This window comes from Triturus cristatus, chromosome 11 (genome assembly GCF_964204655.1).
Source record: "Triturus cristatus chromosome 11, aTriCri1.1, whole genome shotgun sequence".
NCBI lineage: Eukaryota > Metazoa > Chordata > Amphibia > Caudata > Salamandridae > Triturus > Triturus cristatus.
The window spans coordinates 297,904,623-297,929,748 of record NC_140594.1 but is presented as its reverse complement, the minus strand read 5'-3'; the positions used below and the strand labels follow the sequence as shown (position 1 = coordinate 297,929,748).

Sequence of the window (25,126 nt, the reverse complement as noted above, 5' to 3'; positions counted from 1 at the left end):
TCGAGAACAAAATGTTTTTATTTTGCTGCGTGCCCTGCTGATTGGTCTTCTGGTCTCCTTTAAAATAGACATACATTCTGGAGGGAGATTTAAGTATCCGCACTCGATGACTTCAGGAGCCAGATCCCAAGATGGAGTTGTTGTGCATTGGAATGGCTCTCCCTGCTCCTGCTGTCAGTGAGAAAGTTTAGATAGTTGGGTAGTTTCTCGTGAGGTACTAGGGATAACTCATGTAGTGTTATGTACCATGGCTGTCGAGCCCATGTGGGAGCAATTAGTATTAGGGTCATCAAAGACTGTCAGAGTTTCCTGATCACGTATGGAATGAGTGGGAGAAGAGGAAAAGCGTAAGCAAATGTCCCTGACCAGTTCATCCACAGAGCGTTCTCGGTGAATAGTGGGTGTGGATATCCAGATGAGAAGCTTTGGCATTTTGAGTTTCGGCGGTGGCGAACAGGTCTATTACAGGGGTTTCCCACTGGTGGAAGTATTGTTGCAGTAATGGAGTGTGTATTTCCCACTCATGAACTTGTTGATGTCCTGCTGAGCAGGTCCGCAATGGAGTTTTCTGCCCCGGTATGTATTGTGCCAGGAGACATTTGTGTTTGTCTGCTTATTTCCATAGGGTCTGTGCAAGTGACAGTTGTATGGAATGGGACCCCCTCCCCCCTTGTTTCTGCATTGCAGTCGTACTGTCTTCTCGGAGAAGCAAAGTTTTGTCTGGGATAATTGTTAGTAATGCTTTGAGAGCCATGTAGATGGTTAGAAGCTCCAGTATGTTGATGTGCATTGTTTGCTTTGTGAGGTCCAGTGTCCCTGAATCAGAATGTTCTTCATATGAGCACCCCACCCAAAGAGTGATGCATCAGTTGTGACCATCACATTTGGGGTAGGTCCTTGAAGGCCCTTTCCTTCACTATGTTTGAGGTGTTTTACTACTTTAGTGTTTGATGGACCTTGGGTGAAACCAACACTAGATCTTCCATGTCCACCCCCACGTGTGACCACTGCAATGCTAAACACTCTTGGAGAGGTCTCATGTATAGTCTTGCATGTGGCACTATCGCTATCCATGATCCCATCATCCCCACTAGGTGCATCACTGTTTTGACTGGTAGGTAACGATGTGGCTGAAAAAGACCCAGTTGGTTCTGGAGATTGAGAACCCTTTGTGGATTGGGGTAAACTGTTCCTGATACTGAATTAAATATCACTCCTAGGTATGGTTATACCTGGAGTGGGTGGAGATGCAATTTTGTTGCACTGATAGAGAAACTTAATTGGTGAAGTAGGTTTAGTGTGTGTTGAGTGTCTATTAGACATTTGGCTTTGGTTGCACTCCTGATCAGCCAGTCGTCGAGATATGGAAAGACATGTATGTTTTCTCTCCATAATTTGCTGCTACTACAGCTAAGCATTTTCTGAACACCCTTGGGGCTGATGTCACCCCAAAAGGTAGCACTTGAATTGATAAGGACGTCCACTTACCACAAACCATAGGTATTTGGGAGTGCTGGGTGGATTGGAATGTGGAAGTAAGCGCCCTTCATGTCTAATGCAGTCATGAAGTCGCCTTCTTGAAGGAGTGATATTACATCTTGCAATGTGACCATATGGAAGTGTTCACATGGTATGTAGCGATTAAGTGGTTGCAGTTCCAGAATGGACCAGCTTTCTTTGGTATGAGGAAATAAAGAGAGTAGACTCCTTTGTTTCAATGTTTGGCCTGGTTCTATGGCCCGTTTTGTAGTAACGCCTTTACTTCTTTTAACAGATGTAGATGTTGTGGATTTACCATCTCTCATTCTGGCAGGATATTTGGTGGTTGTTGAGAAAATTCTAGGCAATATCCCTGCCTATTTGTAGTATGCATTGATCTGATGTGATATTTGGCCACAACTGGTGTGTCCCCCGACAGTGTTAACAAGTCATTTAGCTAGTGGTGTAGAGGTGCCCCTGTTGGAGGTACCTCTACCTCGGCCCTTATTTTTGTATCCTCAACAACAGTATACATGCCCTTGTTGGTAAAACTACTGTTGCCGATATGTGGTGTTTTCTGGGGTAGAGGCTTTTGCTGCCCCTCGCCCCTGGTAACGCCAAAAGGGCTGTTTTTTTTAGGTGTTGTTTGCAAGGCACCTAAGCTGTATCAGTGTCTTTCTTTATCTTCTTCTAATTGTGTGTCTACAGCAGACCCAAAGAGATTTTCCCACATCAAATGGGACATTAAGAACATGCTGCTGCAACTCTGGTTTGAACCAGGATATGCATAGTCAGGGAGCATGATTGTTGTCTCTTGCAACAGTATCAGCTCCATCGAGTGCACATTTGATTGTTGCATTTGATATTTGCCTCCCCTCATTTATGAGATGCATTCTTCTAGGAGTTGATGTATTAGATCTTAAATCTCATCCTAGGTTGCCGTATTGTATCAGGAGAGTAGGCCAACTTAATTGGCAATCTTCCAGTGATTTGCAAGTCCAGCTGATACTCCTTTGCCGGCTGCCTCAATTCTTCTGCTTTCTTTATCTGGATGAGGGCGCCTCTCCAGTATCTTGTTCTGCAGCCCTTTCCTGGCTATAGTGACAACAAGGGAATCTGCTGGGGGATGTTCTTGTATGTAAATAGGGTCAGTTGGAGATGGCCTGTATTTCTTTTCTATGAAAGGATTTAGGACCCTGGATTTGCCTGGGTCTTTGAAGATGTCTTTTGGATATGTTGAGGACAGAGGCAATTAATGGGAGATATTGAATTGTGCGCTCTTTGCGCAAACGTGTTCCACTAGGAAGTCAGTTGGTTTCCCTGTAGTGTTCGTGGGGAGCTTGTGGTACTCTGCCGTTCTTTGGATGACATTGTGGTATAAGGATGTGTCATCTGGAGGTGACTCTTTAGTAGGTATTGGTGGCTCCATATCTAGGTCAGGCAGAACCACATCATAATCATCCCATGGGTCAGGGGTATGTTTGGTATCCTGTGTTCTGTATTTCCCCCTCTTATGAAGAGGGTACTTATGTTTGTGGTGACTCTGGGAAGCTGAAAGACATCGGACTTGTGGCCCGGTGTTCTTGTGACACTTTCATTGGTGGACGCTGTGGCAAGGATTGTTCCCGAGCCTGCCTCTCAGCATTTTCTTTAAACTTTTCCTGCACAAATTGTTGCAGTCCCTCAAAGACAATGCCTTGTTCATCACTTACTCTCTGTGTACAAGTCTTTTGTTTCTTTGGAGCCGGTGGTGTGTCCTCAGTAACTTTGAGTAGCTTGGGAACCCCATGAATAAGACTTCATCTGGTCAGAATATTGTCCTTGTAGCTTCTCAGTCCTCAGAACCGAGGTCTGTTTCGATACAGATGCGCTTGTGCATTTCCTCTGATACGATGATTTTCTTGGGGTCACAGCCTGCTTGGCACTCTTTGGTGCCGATGTGTCTGCCGGTGCAGACTTCTGCTTCGGTGCCGGTGTCTCAGTTGGTGCAGACTTATGCTTTGGTGCTGGTGGTTCAGTTGACATCGACAAAGTACCAGAACCAGCCTCTTGCTGTGGCCTTTTAGCCTGTTTTTTTTTTTTTTTTTTTTTAACGGAGTTTTATACAGTGTGAACTTGACCTGAAGCTATCCGGTATCAGAGTGCTTTACACAAGCACCAGTTGCGTTACATGAGGACACATTCATTTTTGTTAGGGACGGGAGATTAAGTGATTTGCCCAAAATCACAGGATGTTAGGCCTCCTTGCTGAGACTCAAACCCAGTTCCCCAGATTTGAGGTCCACTGCCCTAGCTGTTAGGCCAACACCTCTCCCCAAGGGTTGAGAACGTTCTCGTCCCTTCTTGGCTCTGAGCCGTCCTCAGAGTGTCGGCCTGAGCCCGAGAGCCATGGCAAACGTGGTGTGGCAGGGGTAGTGGAGGTGAGTGCAAGATTATCTTTACACTGGGGTCAACTGTACTCCCGGTACATGGTGTTGTCTTGGCCCTCTGCTCAGATTCAGGGCTCAGCCTTGGCGATGTGGGTCCTTCTTCATGCACCAGAGTGTGTTCTTCCACAGAGGTTGAAGCAGAAAGAAAGTACTGGAGGATGGTGAGGACCACCCCACCTCCTTAGCTTTCCCTGCCGCTGTCATGCGAGAACTCTTCGTCCGCTGCCAGTTTCATGGTGTGCGCCAGGCGTCTATCTCCATGGGTCCAAAGAGTCTTTTTGAATAATGCACAAGCCGCGCACTCATCCTCTCTATGACCCAGAGAGAGGCATAAATTACACACTTTGTATGTATCAGAGTGTGTATTTGGACCCGCACAGAGGGAACAGTATAGAAGAGGTCCTTTTTCATCTCCATCACCCGGGGACTGTCTTTCTCAACAGGTGTGTGTAAAATGTGCGCCGGGTAATCAGTCCCCAGCTCCTAGAATCCGTGGGTGATGTCTACTGGATCTCTGGTTGTATCCATCTTGACCTTACGCCGCGTGGGCGTCGAATGTTGCAGAGCTCTGATGCAGTCTGTCAGAACCCGAGGGCGGAAAAAAAACTTTCTAACAAAGGAACCATTGAACATGCGCAATACCTCAAGGGGGAGGAGAAAACACACAAAGCCGATCATAAAACGTCCTTGAGGAAAAACAACTTGCAGAGTCCGGGCCCAACAATAAATGGCAGGAGCATGCATTGCATGAGTATCTGCAGCCAACACATGCTATGAACTGTATATTCTGCATCAGCTTATGGTGTGGAGACAAGAGAGACCCAAGGTGTAGTCTTCTCGCCACCTTTAAATCAGGTCTTCAGATCTGAACCTGGGTAGTGTCATATGAATACACAAAATAAATAAATGAATGAATAACAAAGGAGCATTTTCATCTTAAAAATTACCTCAAATAGGCAGAGGTTTGACTTTCGGAAAATCTGTTTGATAAGGAGTAGGCAAAAGCCATTGAAATTTATCATTTTCATTGCTCTCCAAATGAAGCTCTGGGATTTTTGTACATCCTTGAAGGAGTGTATTTGGAAATCTGCAAACCACTATGTATTTTGTGGATAACACAGAATGAGTAAATCTACAAGAAATGGGCTTATTTCTACTCTTCTGAGATCACTCAAATTTGTTAATCAAGGTTTAGTTATTCAATAAGTTCTATGGGAACCCTTCATCCCATACAGCTGTTCATTCACAATGGAAACTCCACTATACTCTTGTTTATACAGATCACGAGCTGAAGGTCTTCTCAAGAGCATGACTTCTCAAGGAGAAACCAGAGATTTTTCCCATCACCGCACCTACCTTCTGCATCTTGGTTCTTCCTGTTGTAGTTCATCCGAAATACAAAGGCGTCCAAGATAAAAGCAACAATGATTGTCATCACGACCTTTGAGAGAAGAAAAAAAAGAGGATGAGCAAATCTATTGGGAGGGTGAGATATGGGATTCAGAGGGGAAATAGAAGGGGTAAGGTATAATTATAGCTGGCCGAGAAGTTAAGTGTGGGATTCAGACCTCAAGCATAATATTTTTTAGGGCTCCTCTCCTGCCATTTAGAGTGACTTCCCTGTCAAGATGCAACTCTATGAAGAAGGCATGCAATGCTTGAGGTGTCCTTCGAATGCTCTTAATTTCCTCTGCTTATAGTCTGTAAAAAGGTTGTATGATTAACTGGCCACCACCTTTTCCAGGTTTTTAAAGCATGCCACTCAAACAGCATAGTAGTGGTTTCCACTCTAAAGTGACAGCTGAACTGCAGATACAAACAATGACACTTTTCAAAAAAAATGATGTATTATTAAAAAGCCAGATCTTCAAAGCATGGAACATACACAAACATACTGAATTGCACCATGTACAAAATATAGAATTTAGCCTTGGAGCACTTTGATTAAATGGCTCTGTTACCTCTGTTTGATTTAACAGAGATTTGGATATTCTTCCAGATTTATAAAATGCATCAAGGACAGCATATTTTTCTCATGTAAGGAAGCAGCAGTGTGGGACCTGCTCCACATGGTTCCTCTTTTAGACTGGACGACAGTGCTCTTTCAAGGCTGAAGTTAGTAGAATGTCAACAGTGACCAAAGACCTTGGAAAGGGGGCGGTGCACTGCAAAAGTGTGGCAAGTCACCAATTTCTGCCCATCACAAGATGCCGCTATCCTAGACAAGCGAACACAGCTCACCACTTGGCAATCTTATCCAAGCTATGTACTAGACCACTTATTAACCTGGATGAACTGCAGGAAGTGAGGTATAGCTATTCTAAACAAAATACTGATAATAGTCCCTAGGCGCACAGCCAACCTAAAGTAGCTACACAGACTGTTTTTCATCGAAAGAAACAATAGTCCTTTTGGTATCTGTAAGAAACTGGATTTTTGTTGCAGTTGTACACCACTGTTGGCCCCTTTTTTAGCTACTAGATGCTGATTTACTACTCCGGCAGTGCACTGAGGCCTACTAACCAGACATGATTTCCAGTGCTCCTACTCTAAAACAAGGTGAAGTCTAATTGTGCTAATGAGTTTAGCATCCCGAAAGCTCCTAGTAAATGGTACCCCAGGTACTTAAGGCATGGGTGTTAAAGAGGGTCCCTAAGGGCTGCAGCATATCTTATGCTCCCCTAAGGGACCCACATACAAATTCCACACAGACTGCCATTACAGGCTGCATGACATGGTGCAAATCAACAACATGACACGACATGCTCCTGTGTGTCATGCCAAAGTCACTGTATCTAATATATGTAAGTCACCCCTACAGCAGGCCTTTGAGCCCTATTTTATATGAGGACATATCTGCATGAGCAGATATGCCCCTGTGATGTCTAGTCCAATTACTCGCTATTGCGAGTGAGCAGGGAAGCCATCTTAAGGTATGTACTGGGCACTGGTCAAAACAAATTACCCAGCTACATAATGACTTTACTCAAACAAATGGCGTCAGGTATCAAACACCTCATATTAAAAAAACTACACTGATTCCAGTGATGGATTTCTTAATACATGCACCCAGGGAGTAACTTGGAGGTACCCCCGGAACCAGCCTAGCCTTCTAGTGCGCTGGCTGACTGGTCCAGTCCAGCCTGTCACCACAGGCTAGTTTCTGACCCCCTAGGAGGTGAGCGCCCTGCTCTCAGAGGACAGAAACCATGCCTGCTCTGGGGAGAGGTGTTATCGCCTCCTCCTCCAGGAAGACTGGTATATCCGTATATCAAGGCACGAGGCTTCAAAGGCCTCTGCCGCCTTTGATATGCGACCCAAGGCTTCCTCTGGCACCAGGACAGACCGGAAAATCAGCTATGAGGGAGGCGTTTTGCACTGCCTGGCTGGACACACCTGAAGTAAACACAAATTTAGAAATTCCACCATCTTGTGTGTGGTGGAATTAGGAATTCTTGGACAGGGTGATACCCACTACACAAAGGATATGGTCATCTAGGGGGTGTAGTGACCCCAGGGGTACACAGTCCATTGGCTACAACCCCTCACTCACCTTAATGCCACTATATTGAGAATTTTGAGGAGCCCCTGATACCAGGACTTGAGATATCGACAGACACAAAAGATGGAGTGGACAAAGAAGACTACTGACCCAAGGCGCATGACTGACTTGGCGCCAACCCTGCCAGCCAGCCTGCTGCACCCAACCCTCTTGGAGCAACAGACCCTTCCTTCCGCTGTGCAGACTCCAAGAAACGTGGAGGTCTGCCAGTGCTTCACCAATTGCCAAAGAAACTCCCATGGAGTAGAGGAGCTACTCCCCTGCAAAGTAGAGGTGGTTGGTCCGCACTGCAGAAAGGAGCCCAGAGAGAAGTACTGCATGAGAAAGTGAGGTTAACAACTATTGTGCATGAATTAAATGATTCAGCTGAGCAGGATGTAGATCTCAGTACTTGAACAGTTGAGCAGGAGGGTGTTTTAGGCATTGAGAACAAGATATGGCAGTGGGTAAGAGTGAAATGCACTTTATAGTAAATGGACTGAACTACTTCAACATAACTGTGGATGTTGTCCTGGAAAGATCGATAAGTGGATTAATGCATCCCATTGTAGAGATCTATTTGTAATCTTGAGATCACAAGTGTGAATTCTAGCATATTAACTCAGCATTACATCCTTCCAAGGGTGATAAAATACCAACATTGATTTGGGTAATAATTTAACACCTATTGGTAGCGCCAAGAAACAAGAACATTAGTGCATTGTACTATGGAAGTGTAATAATTATTGTTGTTATCCAGTACTGGAAAAACAAGAATTCTGCATCTGTGACTTTTGGTGCATATTACGAAATGTTTGAATGGCTCTCAGTACTGCAATAGAAGGAGGTGACACATGGCAGGATTTAAGCGCACTGGCTGAGGGGGGCAAGGGATGTGTGTTTTTGTGCCAATCGGTCTCACTGCTACAATACTCAGGGAGTTTCTGATCAAACACCAAGTGCTTAAGAAGAGCGTTGGATCCTTCCTTTAGCCATGCGTCAATTTGTGGGTAACAGAAGACCCTGCAAAAAAGCCGGTTGTGGACTGAGGTACTTTAGAACAGCATGTGTGTGAATCCTGTACAAGATAAGCACAAGATTCTGTTGGTCAAGACAGATGCTAGTCTCAGTACTGCAATGGCTGATGGTGCTGCTACAGGTCACATATAAGGTGCAATGGCAGCAGTTGGTGCAAGCAAGGATTGACGTGCTGTGCTGTATTAACAGAGAGAATACTCTCAGTTTGGAGGCAAAATATGTGAAGAAAAAGCTGCATATTTTGCCCTAAGAAGTTGTAGAGAATATCCTTCTGTCAGTACAGTTGTAATATGGATGGCACTCAGAGCAATGTGATGGAGATAGACCATACACCAGCCTCAGCAAAATGAGGAACTGATGATCTGTGAAGTGATGCCTTATAACACTCATCATTGAGTTACATGCATAATACCTATAGCGCATGCATCATATTTACGTCATTGTTATATAGATTACTATAGAAAGGAGTATTGGAAAATCGAAACGCAAGCAAAAAGTAATTTCAGTTAGGTAGTGGTTACAAATAGATGAAGCGGGGATAAATATTGCCTTAAACCAGAACAGAATTATGACACCGTCATAATTGGAATGTATCACAGCAAAGTTGAAATGCTCATGGTTTGTTTCATTTATATGGGGTAAGTATTTCTCTTTACCAAACCCTGGTTGACAAATGCAAGAGATTATAGGATTTGAGAGATACATTATGAATGCTCGAATTGAAAGGCGTTTTGCAGGTGCAATTTCCTTGATGAATGCAAAGGTCCCCGAAGGCTATGCCGGTTATTTGCTGAATCTCATAGAAGCATTTAATCAACTACATTGATTTAGCTTTTTATGACATTATTCCTCATCTCTATTGCTGTGCACGGCCTGAACCTGTAAGAAACATTCTTGACCTCAAAACTCGCAAGGTCTCTAGAACATGAAAATTTGCTTTAGTGTCTAAGCCAGTGAGATCTTCTAAATTAAATGATAGGTCTGCAAGATCAGTCTAACTTTAAATCTTGTTGCCACAAACAAATCAATACTTATAATATAGCACTGAGAACCTACCTAGAAAGTGCAGGATGATGAAATTAAAGGTAATAGAAGAATGAAGTGAAGAAATGTGCTCTTTACAGGTTTTAAGCTGTTAGGAGGCCATGCCAAATTGTTTATCCAGATAGAAATGCCTTAGAAACAAATGGCTCTTCAAACAATCTGTAAGTGTATCACACTTAAAATGTCTGTCCAGCCTCCATGTTTTCAGAGTATTTTTGAGTGACCCTCTCCTTCCCCCTCACTCTCGAACACTCATATGGAGCATTGGACTGCTTTATACACCAAGAACGTTACGAAATATTTCATGAGTACCCCATCACAACTACCATGTAAAGTTTTGGGCTTAGACAAATTTATTTGAAAAATCCATTTTAAAATCTATCAATTATTCCTATTTTGTTCAACGTTTTCTTTGGAAAAAAACAACCCTCAAACCCTCCTGGAGATCACTTGGTGAATTCCTGGCCAACTGTTTATGTTTCACCACTATCAAAGTTCAGCAGCTTCTACAGAGTGTAATAGAATGGGACTGTTGCAAAAGTAAAGAATATTTCATTGCTCACCCAATGGGTGTGAGGCAGTGGGGAGAAACAGACACTCAAATTTCCAGATCATTAATCTAAACAACGTTCCTGGCCACACTACCTCGCCCGAGAACTGTATCCCATTGTCTTACTATAGTTAGACTTAAAAAGCACACTGAAAGTGCTGTGGTTGGGTGCAGTGGATGTCCATCATACTACCCATGATACTGAATACGTGAAAGAAAGCTGATTAATGCTAAAGGACTGCAACAGTAGCTCCTCTGGACATAAAAACAGAATTGAGAAATCAACACTTACCATAGTTACAATGTAGAAAGTCATGAAATAGAGGCGAGCCCAGTGAGAGGTTTGTGATGTCACGCCTTCCTACAACAGAGAAAGAGAACCTTTTTAAGACCTGGAATGCAGGAATTAAATAACCGTTATCAACATAGTTTAAGCTTATCAAAATATCTTTCTCCTTTGATTAGGTATCCACATTACATCTCCACCCGCAACCGGTTATGCCATGTACCCTAAACAGGAGTTTTTGTTTTGACAATTGGTAGCTCCTATAAAGATTTAAAATGCTTAGACGTTCCTTCATTTACCTTATGTTTTTAACATATATTAGCACGACTATCATTCAATCCACTTTCTTGGGACAACTGGCACAGAACATGCACACTGTATCACTCACCATGATTATATACCAGTTATTCACCACTGTCAACTCAAACAGAGTCACTAAAATCAGAAAAGAGGAAGAAAAATGATATCAATTTTAAGTTGTGCCAATGAGTACCAAACTGTCAGCAATTTTATAATACAAGGGCTGGCATCAGCCGTCTTTCTGTGCAATGCTGTGACCTCTGTATTTATCAACAGACACTGTACAAAGCAGCAGTTTGAGAAATAAGTTTGAAATACACAGTTTGGAACTATTAGAGAAAAATATATTTATTCTGAAAGCCTTTAGCCTTGGGTGGAGGGGGGGGGGGGTAGTTTGAAATTTAAACTTCAACTATAACCACAACTTACCATGGACACATTTAGTATGTATGTATGTACTGCTTGTGTAGCACAAGCAGAGCACTGAACAAGAGTGTATGCTCTGCGGTAGGATTCAGGATTGTTTAAACAGGCACAGACAACAAATGGTTCCATCATTCAAGGAATTTGAACTCCTTGAAGGTATGACTCCACAACCTCTTTCTGAGCTGCAGGAGCATCTGAGCAGTGCTAATGTCAGAAGTTTCAAATGTTTTCTCTCAAATCTGGCAGTGTGGTGGATGTCTCCTAGTAAGGGACAGTCCAGATAGAATCTAAAGTGGCTATGAAGTGAGTTTGTATAGTACAATTTCCCGGTTGATTGAATGTCAAGAGAAGGCATTTGTCCCGTTCAACATTCTGGCCAGGTGGCATTTAGAAAAAAAGGAAAAAACTGTTTGCTGTTATTTCTCAATGTTTTTCGAACTTTAAACTAAATGTAATATATACAGACAAATGACAATTGTGAGCTAAATGTTGTTCAGTTTATGCACATCTAACTTAATGATTGAAATTATACACCAAGATTCCCAAAAAAGAATTCCTCTCTCCCAGAGTAGCCTAGCATCTTTCATCTCTTTGGATTGGGTTCTTCTTGGCAGGATATACCTTTGCCTCTCAGGGGCCTTGCTTTCCTTATTTAACCATAGGCTCTCTTCATATGTATCCTTTGCAGAAAACATTTTGCCCTCCTACTCTACCCGATAGCTTTTGCTGAGATAATGTAACCACTCCTACTCCCAATCACTGATTTGGTGTGCTCTTGCTTTCCTCATTAGAACTTTTTTCTTTGGCGCCCAAACGGATAACATAATTGCTCATTGGATGCTTTACCTTCGGTCCTTCCAGTACTCTTAGATCAGGTCAATTGATCACAGTAAGTCATGACCCCTTCATACTTTCCACTCTGATAATCAGTATATTTATCCTTCCCTGTAAGTCCAGAGTCAACCTTAAAGATGTAATATCTCAATAGATGGAATAACCTCTAATAAACAGTAAACCCAATTGAAGGCTGACCATATTTTCATCCTATCTTCAAGTCAACATTTTTAGAGAATCCAGTTAACACAACAACACAACAACATAATAACACACTTGTTTGGCATAGAAAGTGTCACAATTTTTTCAAGCAGTGTTCAAGTTCTGGGTAAAGGACACTGGGCTCTGTTTAACTTCCAAATGCATTACTGTTTCATTAGAAATTCTTAATTCAGAGCCACATTAAAAGCGCTGTTGTAAAACCACTATTGTAAAGTAAGATGACGGAGGTCTTACCAAAACTGTTGAGAATATTGTCGAAGTTGTTGAGGTAGTAGTAGCCCTCTTCCACCGTGCTCTTGTTACCAACAGTGTGGTTGATCCAGCGATAGGAATCTGCTACTGTGCTTGTGCTACTCATGAAATAAAGTTGGAGAAAGTGAGAACGGAGAGAGTTACAGATGGAGAGGGGATGTAAAGATAATGAGGCAGAAGGAGACAAGAAAGGGGAGAAAATGACAGATAATAGAGATGGAGAGAGTTTAAGGTGGGAGAAAATAAAACAGGCAGAAATGGATAAAATAGCAAAGAAGATGAGAAGGGAAGAGAAACAGAATAGAAGGGGAAATAATTGAGGGAAGGGAAAGGAGTGGATAATAAGCATGACAATGATAACACAAAGGAGTGAAAGGGCAGAGTGTGGGACAGAGAAAACAGGATAAGATTGGATGAAGAGACAGAGGAATGAGAAACAGAAGAGTAGCGAGAGTTGGGAAGCAAATAAATAGCACAACATTCAGGGAAGAGAAGAAAGAAGAGATAAAGTGAAAGAGTAAATGTATTTGGTGAGAACAAACCAAAGGAAATCAGATTTATCACTCAAATCATTTTAAGGATCCCTGAGGCACACCTACACACTACACATTAAGACAGTTCTGGTCATCATGAATGAGTTGTACGGAATGGAGAGGAGAAGAATGCTCATCTGAAACTAGTCAAGTGTCATAGACTATGTGTGGTTCTAGATGTGCATATCTGAGTTGTAGAAGGCAAGACACAACCTAATTTCTAATTTAAAACACTTATAGAGCGCGGCGTACACCTTGCGGTTTCTTGGCGCTGGAGGTTCAGTAACTGAGGAGGAAAGACCGTGGAAGAGTGGAGTAAATTTTTAGACGGGGAAAGCCTGGCTAAAAAGAAAAGTTTTCAGGTCTCTACGGAAGGAGAGGTACTGAGTGGCAGAACGGAGATTATCTGGAAGTGAGTTCCAGAAAATGGGGGCCAAAGTTGAGAAGTTAGAACCGCCCCACTTTTTGCGTGAGAAGCGGGGGGTCTGAAGAAGGGACTTGGAGGAAGACCGGAGATTTCTGGCAGGGACATAGGGTTTAATTAGTGAGGCGATGAAAGCGGGGGCAGTGCCCAGGCGGGCCTGAAAAACCATGCATCCAATCTTAAAAAGGGAGCGTTGTTTCACGGGGAGCCAGTGAAGCTTTTTTAAAAGGGGAGTGGAATGATGGTAGCGTGGAAGGCTGTATATCAGCCTGGCCGCCTGGTTCTGGATAACTTGGAGTCTACGCAGGCTGTATGCTGGAATGCCATGATAAAGGGCGTTGGCGTAGTCCAATCGTGAAATTACCAGGGCGGCTATGATGATCTTAAGTGCCTGGGGGGAGAAGAAGCGGGAAACGGAACGGATAGTACGGAGAGTGAGGAAACAGGAGGAAACCACGGAACTAATTTGTGAGTGAAGAGTGAGCTGATTATTCATTTTAACACCCAAAGTTTTGACCACAGTGGAGGGGGATGGTGCCGGGCCAAGAGAGGGGGGCCAGAAAAGGGAGTTCCAGGGGCTGGATGAACCACCAGTGAGAACCAACTCGGTCTTATCAGGGTTCAGTTTGAGATGGTTGTGATTCATCCAGTCCCTGATGAATGTCATAGTTGACTGGAAATTCGAGACCGAAAGGAGAGAGGGGGACAGATCAAAGATGAGCTGGAGGTCATCCGCATAGTTGTAAACAGTGACCTCCAGCTGCTGGAGTGCATAGATAAGAGGAAAGATATAAAGATTAAAGAGTAAGGGAGAGAGAGAGGAGCCCTGGGGGACACCACAAGTGACAGAGAGAGGGGTGGAAGTGAAATCGCCTAGTCGGACCGCCTGAGTGCGGTCCCTCAGAAAGGAGGAGAGCCAGACCAAAGCTGATCCCCCGATGCCGGCCGCCTTGACACGGGCAAGTAAGATGGTATGGTCCACTGTGTCAAAGGCGGCGGAAAGATCAAGGAGGACCAGTGCCTGGTAGTTGTTGTCATCCATACCCTTTCTGAGGTTATCAAGGACTGAGACTACGACCGATTCGGTCGAATGCCTGGGGCGGAATCCTGCCTGGCGAGAGGCCAGCCCCCCATTTGCCTCAATGTGAGCGCTCAGTACCGCGGTGACATGGCGTTCCATCACCTTGCCCAGGAAGGGCAGCAGGGAGATGGGGCGAAAATTAGCCGAGATGGAAGGGTCCGCGCCGGGTTTCTTAAGCAGAGGCACTATGGTAGCGGCCTTAAGTACAGGGGTCACAACACCCTGAGCCAAGGAGCTGTTAAGGAAAGCAATTGGGGGGTCAGGGCAGCTAGAGTAGATTTGCTGTAGGATGCGTGCGGGACAGACATCCGCCGGAGACCCCGACTTTACTTTAGGGAGTATTGCTAGAAAGGATTCCTGAGTGAGGGGAGGGAACAGAGTGAGAAGATTCTGGACAGTGGGGGGGGAGGGATCAGCGAAAGCAGGCGAAGGTAATGGGATATTGGCCTTGATAGTTGTGATTTTGTCCATGAAATAGTGATTGAGTTGATCGCAGAGGGGCTGGGAGGGTGGGATTTGGGACGAGGATCGGTCAGAGAATGCCAGGTCATTCACAATGCCAAAGATTACCCTGGGTTTGTTGTCAGCGGACGTAATTTTCATGGAGAAGTAATCAGTTTTTGCAGCCAGGATTGCTGATTTATATTTAGCCAGTAGTGCCAGGAAATGAGTTTTAGATGAAAGGCTGTAATCTTTCCTCCACTGCCTCTCCGCCCGTCGGGCACTCAGTTTGAGTTCTTTTAGGTGGTCATTAAACCATCTATTGGAGTCCTTGAGTCGACGAATGGAAATGCGACGTAGAGGAGCCACTGAGTCGCAACCTCCAGCCAGCCAGATGTTAATGGCCTTGGCTTGAGAGGCAGATGATAGGCCAGAGAAGGAGGGAAAGGAATTGCGGAGCAGGGAGGTCAAAGAGGGGAGATCCAGCCTGTTCCAGTTCCGCGCCCAGGTGTTTTTTGCACGCGGGGTTTTGGAAAGTGGGTTATAGGGGATTGAAAAAGAGATAAGGGCATGATCAGACCAGGGGCAAGGAGAGACAGCCACCGAGGCCAATGGAAGGTTGAGAGACCAGACCTGGTCGAGTGTGTGCCCGTGAGAATGAGTGGGGACAACTATATGTGACACGAAGTTAAAAGATAGTAGGGATTCTGTGAATTCCTTTGAAGCAAGGCACTCGTGTTGGTCCGAGGGCCAGTAATTAAAATCCCCCAGCACCAGAACCGAGGCATAATTGACCACCAGATTGGCCAGTAGGTCTTGAAAAGCAGGTAAAAATGAAGGTGAGGACTGAGGAGGACGGTACACAAGAAGGCAAGTGATGGGAGGAGAGGATAAGAGGGAGCGGACTACTAAGAAATCAGCAGGAAACATAGGGGGAAAAGGAAGTGATAAAAAATGCAAATCTGACCTGGCGATTAAGGCGACCCCACCGCCAGCCCTGTTCGCCGGACGATCGGCACGCAGGGCCACGTAGGAAGGCGGAAGGGTAGCCAGGAGGGCGGGGAGGGAAGAATCACAGTACCAGGTTTCGGTCAGGAGCAGTAAGTCCGGTTTCTCGGTATCGAGTAGGACGTACAACTCGTGGTGGTGCTTGACCGCTGACCTGGTATTGAGTAAGATGACAGACAGTGCTGGGGTCGTGGGACAAGAATCAGCCAGGGGGGGGCACGGTGACAGGGGGGTGCGTAGCGGGGGTAGCGGAAGTATGGGGAGGGTAGGAGCAAGGCCTAGTGAAGAGACAAGACTATGGACAGAATCCGGGAGTGGCCACAGGCCTTGAAGGGCGATAAGGTCCTTAGATGAGTAGGACAGGATTTTGGCATGGTGCCGTGCCCCTGGCCCCGATCGGCCGCGGACGGGCGCATACGGGCTTGACTTATGCGCGACTTCGGCGCGAAGTCGGCGCTCCCGCTGCGCTCGTCCGCTGCGCGATCTGAAATGGCACATTGTTATAGGTGGCCGTAAGGGCGGAAAGGGGGCGTGGCCTGAAAGGTGGGCGTGGCCAGCCGGCAGGAAGGGCGTCACGTGAGCGCTTGGTCCGCTACACGGAGCCCTCGAAGTGCATCAAAACAAATAGCAGCAGGTGAGTTAAAAGCACACAACACACAGTCTCAAATGAGCGTCTCCCGGCTTTCCGCCTCAGGAGATATGAACCCAGTGGGCGCTCGAGCGCTGGCGCTTAAAAAGGGCGGAAAGGGGGCGTGGCCTGAAAGGTGGGCGTGGCCAGCCGGCAGGAAGGGCGTCACGTGAGCGCTTGATCCGCTACACGGAGCCCTCGAAGTGCATCAAAACAAATAGCAGCAGGTGAGTTAAAAGCACACAACACACAGTCACAAATGAGCGTCTCCCGGCTTTCCGCCTCAGGAGATATGAACCCAGTGGGCGCTCGAGCGCTGGCGCTTAAAAAGGGCGGAAAGGGGGCGTGGCCTGAAAGGTGGGCGTGGCCAGCCGGCAGGAAGGGCGTCACGTGAGCGCTTGATCCGCTACACGGAGCCCTCGAAGTGCATCAAAACAAATAGCAGCAGGTGAGTTAAAAGCACACAACACACAGTCACAAATGAGCGTCTCCCGGCTTTCCGCCTCAGGAGATATGAACCCAGTGGGCGCTCGAGCGCTGGCGCTTAAAAAGGGCGGAAAGGGGGCGTGGCCTGAAAGGTGGGCGTGGCCAGCCGGCAGGAAGGGCGTCACGTGAGCGCTTGATCCGCTACACGGAGCCCTCGAAGTGCATCAAAACAAATAGCAGCAGGTGAGTTAAAAGCACACAACACACAGTCTCAAATGAGCGTCTCCCGGCTTTCCGCCTCAGGAGATATGAACCCAGTGGGCGCTCGAGCGCTGGCGCTTAAAAAGGGCGGAAAGGGGGCGTGGCCTGAAAGGTGGGCGTGGCCAGCCGGCAGGAAGGGCGTCACGTGAGCGCTTGATCCGCTACACGGAGCCCTCGAAGTGCATCAAAACAAATAGCAGCAGGTGAGTTAAAAGCACACAACACACAGTCTCAAATGAGCGTCTCCCGGCTTTCCGCCTCAGGAGATATGAACCTTTAAATGCAGTTGATGTGGATGGGCCAATAAAGGTAAGACTCACAGATCTACATTGCTGTTGCAGCAGGTTGACTGTAGTAAATGTTTGAGGAAGGCTTTCTAGGGAGAACCTGTTCTTACAGACAGTTTGTTTGCAGAGTAGCTCTCGTACATATTCATCACCAAACAAACAAAACAATACTGCTGTACGTCCATTGTCCTTACATAGCCCTGTACAAGGGGCACAATGCAAGACAAGAATAGGTGCCTCTTACTTGCAGCAGTTGGGGTAGAGCACTCCAGAGAAGAATTCCATCCCGACAATTGAGAAGGAGTAGTAGAAGATCAAGAGTGTGAGACCTAAGCTAGAAGAAAAAGAAAACGACCAAGAGCCTGTTAATGGGAATCAAGAAGTCCCTCCCAACACTGGTTTAAAAATCCAACATTTAGATTTTACATTTAGAACAATCTAACAAATAGATAGACAAGACAGATGGGGTGGGGGAATTGCAGTAGTTTACCGTAATCACTTTAAATTCTCCTTTAGTCCAGCCCCTTACTTGTGCAACAAAGTCTTTCTATTTACTTTTAGTTTCAATGAGGCCTCCACCTTTAGTGAGGCAATAGTTTATCGCCCACCTAACCCTCGTGGGTGTTTGATCTCAGCTGTGCAGAATTTTATGGAGTCTTGCATTGAGTTTACAAATTTCACCTTATTAGGAGATTTTAACTTTCACTTAGAAAAACATGAGTGCCCAGATACAGTTTATTAGCATGATTGTTTCAGGAGCTTTGATTTGGTTCAACTGGTGAATCAGTCCATAGCCAACCACACTTAGGATGGTATTTCTATGAATAATCCAGAGCTATGTTTTGAAAAATTAATGCCCCTGGCCTGGACAGATCACTATGCAGTCTGTTTTAACGTGAATATCACCAATAAAGACATTGGCTTTTCTAATTCCCCGAAGATTACTAATAAACTTCTCAGGCGGAAATTGGATGGCATAGCTTTTTATCAGATACTGAATTAACAAAAATCTGAACTTAACGGTAATATTGAAGTTGCTACTGAGAATTTCAACACCTGGTTAGACTCAGCAGCCACTGAGATGGCCCCAACTAAAATCATTAGATGTTTTTGGAAAACCCCTACCGCTCCATGGTACTCCAAAGAGTTGAAAAAACTCGAACAAAAATGTAGTGCCCTGGAAAGAAAATGGAGAATTGGCTTTGAAGACGGAAAACAACGCACAATACAAAGCAGCACTAGTTGAGCATAAAGAATTGATAATGGTGGAGCAATCTAAATATTTTAGGGAGAGAATATGCATGGCAAAGGACTCTACCAAAGAACTGTTTAAAACGTTCACGACTTTAGCAAACAACAATAATTCTCAACCTATTACTCCCTTGCAGGAGCTTTGCAATACGTTAACAGAATATTTTCAATCCAAGGTATCAAGAATTTACGATGAATTCTCTAACAACTCTAAGAGGTCTTGTCTAGAGAAGGCAGTTGTTCCCCATCCATCTTCTCAAGGTAGTCATTCCAGCCACTCATTGCTGGAGCATTTTACCCCTTTTCTCAGGAAAGGACATGGGGTCTCCTTGAAACGATTAAATTACGGTTTCCGTTTGATCCCTATTCTCCTTCAATCTTGCATCTAGTATCAGGAACAGTGGCTGAGCAGCTCACCTTCCTACTTAATCAAGTGTTAACATTGGGTGTTTTTCCTACAAAGTGGAAGTGGGCATCTATTTGCCCACTAATAAGAAAAGAAAAACATCCTGGACCCCAATGATACTAAAAGATATCCACCGATAACCAGATTACCTTTGCCTGCAAACATCTTAGAAAAGGTGCTTAACTCTGAATTAATTACCTTTGTTGATACCCAAAATATATTCGATCCTACTCATCATTGTTTCGGGCCATCTCATAGCACTGAATCTGCCTTGCTAATTGCTACGGAGGAGAGTCGTAGACAAGTGGACTTGGGCGGACGGGCTGCGCTGATTCTCCTCGACCTCTCAGCTGCACTTGATGAACAAGTTACTTACCTTCGGTAACGATGTATCTGTAAGAAACATTAGTTAGTTAGATTCCTCACCTTAGAATATCCCCAGGCGTCAGACTGGATCCAGAAGATTTTTCGTCAGCAATACCCCTTGCGCGTCGCTAGGAGTCGTCTGCGGCTCCGCGTCCGTCGTCGGCGTCGTGCGCCGGAATGACGTCGGAGTACTTAGACGCCGCCCTCGCGCGCTGACGTCAGTTCTTGTACATAGCTTTCCGCGTCAGGAACGCAGAGCCATGCAAAGACCGACACTGGTGCCAAAAAGAAAATCTAGGGGCCTGAAAAGGATAACCTTAACCCTAGATGTCAGTTCGCAGAACGGGGAGGATGGGTGGGTCGGTGAGGAATCTAACTAACTAATGTTTCTTACAGATACATCGTTACCGAAGGTAAGTAACTTGTTCATCTGAAAGAAACACGTTAGTTAGATTCCTCACCTTAGAATAGATACCCAAGCAATACCATCCCCGGTGGTGGGTCTGCGAACCAAGATCACACCAGAAAGTCCTGGAGGACAGAACGGCCAAAGAAGCCATCCCTCCGGACTTGGCTGTCAAGGCAATAATGCCTGGCAAACGTGTGTAGCGAAGCCCACGTTGCCGCCTGACAGATGTCCTGCAAAGGGACACCCCGTCCCAAAGCAGTAGTAGCCGCCGTGGCCCGAGTAGAATGGGCGCGCAGCCCAACAGGAGGGTCCTTTTTTGCCAAGGAGTAACAAATTTTGATGCACAAAACGACCCACCGAGAGATGGTCCGTTTGTGCACAGCTTTCCCCTTCTTAGCACCCACGTATCCAACGAAAAGTTGGTCGTCCACCCGGAACTGCTTTGTGCGGTCCAGATAAAAGGAGAGCGCACGTTTTGGGTCCAGACGGTGGAGCCTCTCTTCCTCTTTGGAAGGATGCGGAGGCGGAAAGAAGGTGGGCAAGGTGACAGACTGCCCAAGATGAAAGGGGGTCACCACTTTCGGAAGAAAGGAGGGACGAGGCCGAAGGACAACCTTGTCCAGATGAACAGAGAGAAAAGGAGGCTTTGAAGATAAAGCCTGTAGCTCACTCACCCGTCTAGCCGAGGTGATGGCTACCAGAAAAGCAGTCTTAAGCGTCAGCAGACGAAGAGGACAATTATGAAGAGGCTCAAAGGGAGCGCACATTAGAAATGTGAGAACAAGATTCAAGTCCCACTGAGGCATTACAAAAGGGACAGGAGGGAACGTGTGAGTAATGCCTTTTAGAAAGCGTGTAACGACAGGGGACTTGAAAAGAGAAGGCTGATCAGGAAGCCGCAAGAAGGCAGAGATGGCAGAAAGATAACCTTTCAAGGTGCCCAGGGCAGAACCCTGCCGGGCCAAAGAAAGAAGAAAGAGGAGAACCTCAGAAAGAGGGGCGGAAAGGGGATCCACAGCCTTTGCTGTGCACCATGCCACAAATTTGTTCCACCGGCAGGCGTATACCGTCTTTGTGGAGGGACGCCTGGCTGCCAGAATGATATCACAGACTTCAGGAGGCAAGTCAAATGGCATCAACTGCCGCCGCTCAATCTCCACGCATGGAGGTGGAGGCTGGACAGGTTCGGGTGGAGGACCGTCCCCTGCTGCTGCGACAGAAGATCCTCCCGAAGGGGCAGACGTATCGGAGGATCGGTCAACATACTGAGTAGCTCGGGATACCAGTACCTTCGTGCCCAATCCGGAGCCACCAAGATGACTTGGGCCCGGTCGTGCCTGATCTTCTTCAGCACTCTGGGCAGAAGTGGTATAGGCGGAAAGGCGTACAACAGACCGCAACCCCACTCGTGACGAAAAGCGTCGCCGAGCGAGTGCCGCCTTGGAAATTCCAACGCGCAGAACTGCTGACATTGCGCGTTCTCTTCGGTGGCGAATAGATCTAAGCAAGGCTCTTCCCACTGCTGAAAGAGACCTTGCGCCACTTCGGAGTTCAGACGCCATTCGTGATCCATCATGCACCGGCGGCTGAGTTCGTCAGCTCTGGCGTTCAGAGAGCCCGCCAGATGTTGAACCACTAGGGTGACGCCCTGGTGTTCCAGCCACGTCCAGAGGCGCAGAGCCTCCTGACAAAGGGTCCACGACCCCACCCCGCCCTGTTTGTTGCAATACCACATGGCGGTGGTGTTGTCCGTGAACACCTGCACGACACTTCCCCTGACAGAGGGAAGGAAGGCTTTCAGTGCAAGTCGGATCGCTCTCAACTCCAACAGGTTGATGTGGAGACGAGACTCCGCCGGAGACCAGAGGCCTCTGATCTCCGCCTCTCCCATATGGCCACCCCATCCCAGGAGGGACGCATCCGTCACTACGACATGCTCCGGTTGGGGAAGGGAGAGGCTCTTGCCCTTGACCCAATCGCGGTCCGTGAGCCACCACTGCAACTGCCGAGCAGTGCCCTCCGAGATCAAGACATGGTCGGACAGGTTGCCGTGATGCTGGGCCCACTGAAACTTCAGGTCCCACTGCAGAGCCCGCATGCGCCGCCTGGCGTGATGCACTAGTAGGATGCAGGAGGCCATCAGCCCCAGAAGCCGCAACACTAGCCTGACCGAAACCCAGGATAGAGGCCGAAAGATGGGAATCAGGGCCTGAATATCCCGGACCCGCTGTTCCGGCGGAGAGACCCGGAACTGCGCCGAATCGAGAACCGCTCCGATGAAGAGGAGCTTCTGAGAGGGACTCAAGTGTGACTTCGGCACGTTGATGGAAAATCCCAGCAAATGCAGGAGATCCGCCGTAGTCTGGAGGTGGGAGACGACTGTCTGGGGCGAGCCCGCCTTCAACAACCAGTCGTCGAGATAGGGGAAGACTGGAACCCCTGATCTGCGCAGATGAGCTGCGACCACCGCCATCACTTTCGTTAACACCCGAGGGGCACTGGTGAGGCCGAAGGGGAGCACGGTAAACTGAAAGTGCTCTTGGCCCACCGTGAACCGCAGGTAACGCCGGTGGGCCGGCAGGACGGGGATGTGGAAGTATGCGTCCTGCAAGTCCAACGCTACCATCCAGTCTCCAGGGTCTAGGGCAGCTAGAACCTGAGCCAAAGTTAACATCTTGAACCTTTCCTTCCGGAGGAAGGCATTGACGTTCCGGAGGTCCAAGATAGGTCGTAGGCCTCCTTTGCCCTTCTTGGGAACCAGAAAGTAGTGGGAATAACAACCACGACCTACTTCTGGGCTCGGAACACGCTCGACGGCCCCCTTGGCCAAGAGGGCCGAAACTTCCTCGTGGAGAAGATTCAAATGATCCCCCGAGATACGGTGGTGCTGCGGTGGCATGGCTGGAGGGGTAGTCTCGAAGGGGAGAGAGTAGCCCCTTCGGACGATTTGCAGCACCCACCTGTCCGATGTGATGGACCGCCAGTGGAGCAGGTGATGGCGAACTCTGCCGCCCACTGGCGTGGAATGGGCCTGAAAGCTCGGACTAGGAAGGCTTTGAGGCGGATGCTGCCGGGGTGGAGGTGGGCTGACCGCGTCGTCCTCCAGAACCGCCTCGGCAGAAACCATGTCCGCGACCGCGCGCAGGTTGGTTCTGCGGCTGGTGGCTAGGCGGCACCCCTTGCTTGGCCACGAAAGGGGCGAAAGGCGGAAGTTTGCGACCGCGGGGCCGAGAGGCCCAAGGACTTGGCCGTAGCCCGGGAGTCCTTAAAGCGATTCAGCGCACTGTCCGCTTTCTCACCGAAAAGGCGAGTGCCATCAAAGGGCATGACCATGAGGGTGCTCTGGACATCGCCCGAAAAGGACGTGGACCGCAGCCAGGCGTGACGTCTAAGCGCCACTGAGGTAGAAATCGCCCTACCCAGCGAGTCCGTAGTGTCAAGCCCACATCGGATAGCATGTCGTGCTGCATCCCTCCCATCGGCCAGAGCCTGGGTAAGTCGTGTCTGGACCTCCTCCGGACACAGGGGCAGCACGTCCTCCACCGTATCCCACAGAGAGTGGGAATAACGGTCCAAGAGGCAGGCGGTGTTCAAAGACCGCAGACCCAAGCTAAGGGAGGAGAACAGCTTCTTGCCGAACTGTTCCAGCCTCTTGGAATCCCGGTCCAGCGGAGCGGTCGGGAAGGAGGATTGGGAGGTAGAGGCCTGGATAACCAGGCTCTCGGGGGTAGGGTGTTGGGACAGGAAACTGGGGTCGCCCGGAGCAGGGCGGTGGCGCCTGGCGACGTTCCTATCCACAGGAGGAACTGTGGAGGGCTTGGACCAGGTGCCCTGCAGAACGTCAGTGAGGGCCTCATTGAATGGCAGCAGAGGCTCAGTGGAGCTTGCTGCAGACTGAAGCACCTCATTGAGGATGTTAGTCCTCACAGCCACGGCAGGTAGCTCGAGCCCAAGAGCTGCGGCCGCCTTGCGCAGCACCACAGAGAAAGCAGCACCCTCCTCCGAAGCCACAGTCGGAGGAGAGATGAATCCAGTGTCCGGAGAGGTAACCAGACCACTGGCCTCCCCCAGTTCATCTGCCCAGTCCTGTGACAGTTGAGCCTGAGCGGCCATAGGATCCTCGGATCCCTCCCAGTTGTCCCCATCATCCGATTCCTGGTATGCAGGAGGAAGGATCGGAGCCGGGCGATAGACAAAATGTGTCTCCAGCGGCGCCGAACGCGGCATCCATCGACGCCGTATCGGCGCCGGGCCCGGACCGGGGCTGAACCGGGGCTCGACGCCGAGCGGAGTCGGCGGTGGTACCGGTGTCGACGCCGGCGGAGGAGGCGTGACTAGGTCGACCGGCGTCGGCAGGGACTCGGGAACGGGTCCCTCGGGCGCTTGCGGCGTCGAGGCCGGTGCCGTCAACGGCGCCGGGGCCGGAGCCGCCGGCAGGCAAGGTTGCCCAGTCGGGTCCGCGGGGCCCGAAGGCGCACCAGCGGGCGTCGACGGCGGAGCCAGGCTCCTCATGGCCGAGAGGAAGGCACTGACTTCCGCCGGCGTCGCGTCAGTCCCAGGGACCGGTGGGTATGGGGACTTGCGCGGCGCCTGCAGCTCCGCCGGAGCCGCGGGGGTGGAACCACCCCGACCCTCGGCCGAGTCGCGCGACCGGCGAGGGGAGTCCGAAGAGCGGTGTCGCCTCTTGGACTTCTTGGAGTGCTTCGACTTACCCGAAGACTTGGATCCCGACGACCGATGATGACGTCGGCTGCGGCTCCGCGACCGATCCTTGGACCTCCTGTGGCGAATCTCGAGAAGCTTACGGGACCGCTCCCGTCTAGCCTTCGAGGTCAGGGCCTTGCAGTCCGAACACGACTCCGCGTCGCGGTCGAGGCCCAAGCAGTAAAGGCACCGGCGGTGATGGTCCGTAACCGACATCAAGCGGCTACAGTCAGCAGAGGCTTTAAAACCAGGCATCCTACCGGCACCGGAGTCGAGACAAGATCAAAAAGGATCGAAAAAGTTAGTCAAAAAATGACTAAAGGGGTAGCTCTCCCGGATCTGCGCTTACTGGCGCGGAAAAAAGAAGAACTGACGTCAGCGCGCGAGGGCGGCGTCTAAGTACTCCGACGACGTCACTCCGGCGCACGACGTCGACGACGGACGCGGAGCCGCAGACGACGCCTAGCGACGCGCAAGGGGTATTGCTGACGAAAAATCTT

The 25,126-nt window shown here is 48.2% G+C and overlaps 1 protein-coding gene across 1 annotated transcript in view; it reads right to left on the bottom strand.

Moving 5' to 3' along the window:
• Positions 1–25,126, bottom strand: part of TPCN1 (two pore segment channel 1) — a 350,431-nt gene that overhangs the window by 70,448 nt on the left and 254,857 nt on the right. The window contains exons 21-25 of the mRNA XM_085634844.1: positions 17,735–17,824; positions 12,384–12,499; positions 10,756–10,802; positions 10,374–10,442; positions 5,265–5,349 (exon numbers count right to left, since the gene is read on the bottom strand). Of these exons, the coding sequence (XP_085490970.1) occupies positions 5,265–5,349; positions 10,374–10,442; positions 10,756–10,802; positions 12,384–12,499; positions 17,735–17,824 (407 nt within the window). The remainder of the gene's footprint in view (positions 1–5,264; positions 5,350–10,373; positions 10,443–10,755; positions 10,803–12,383; positions 12,500–17,734; positions 17,825–25,126) is intronic.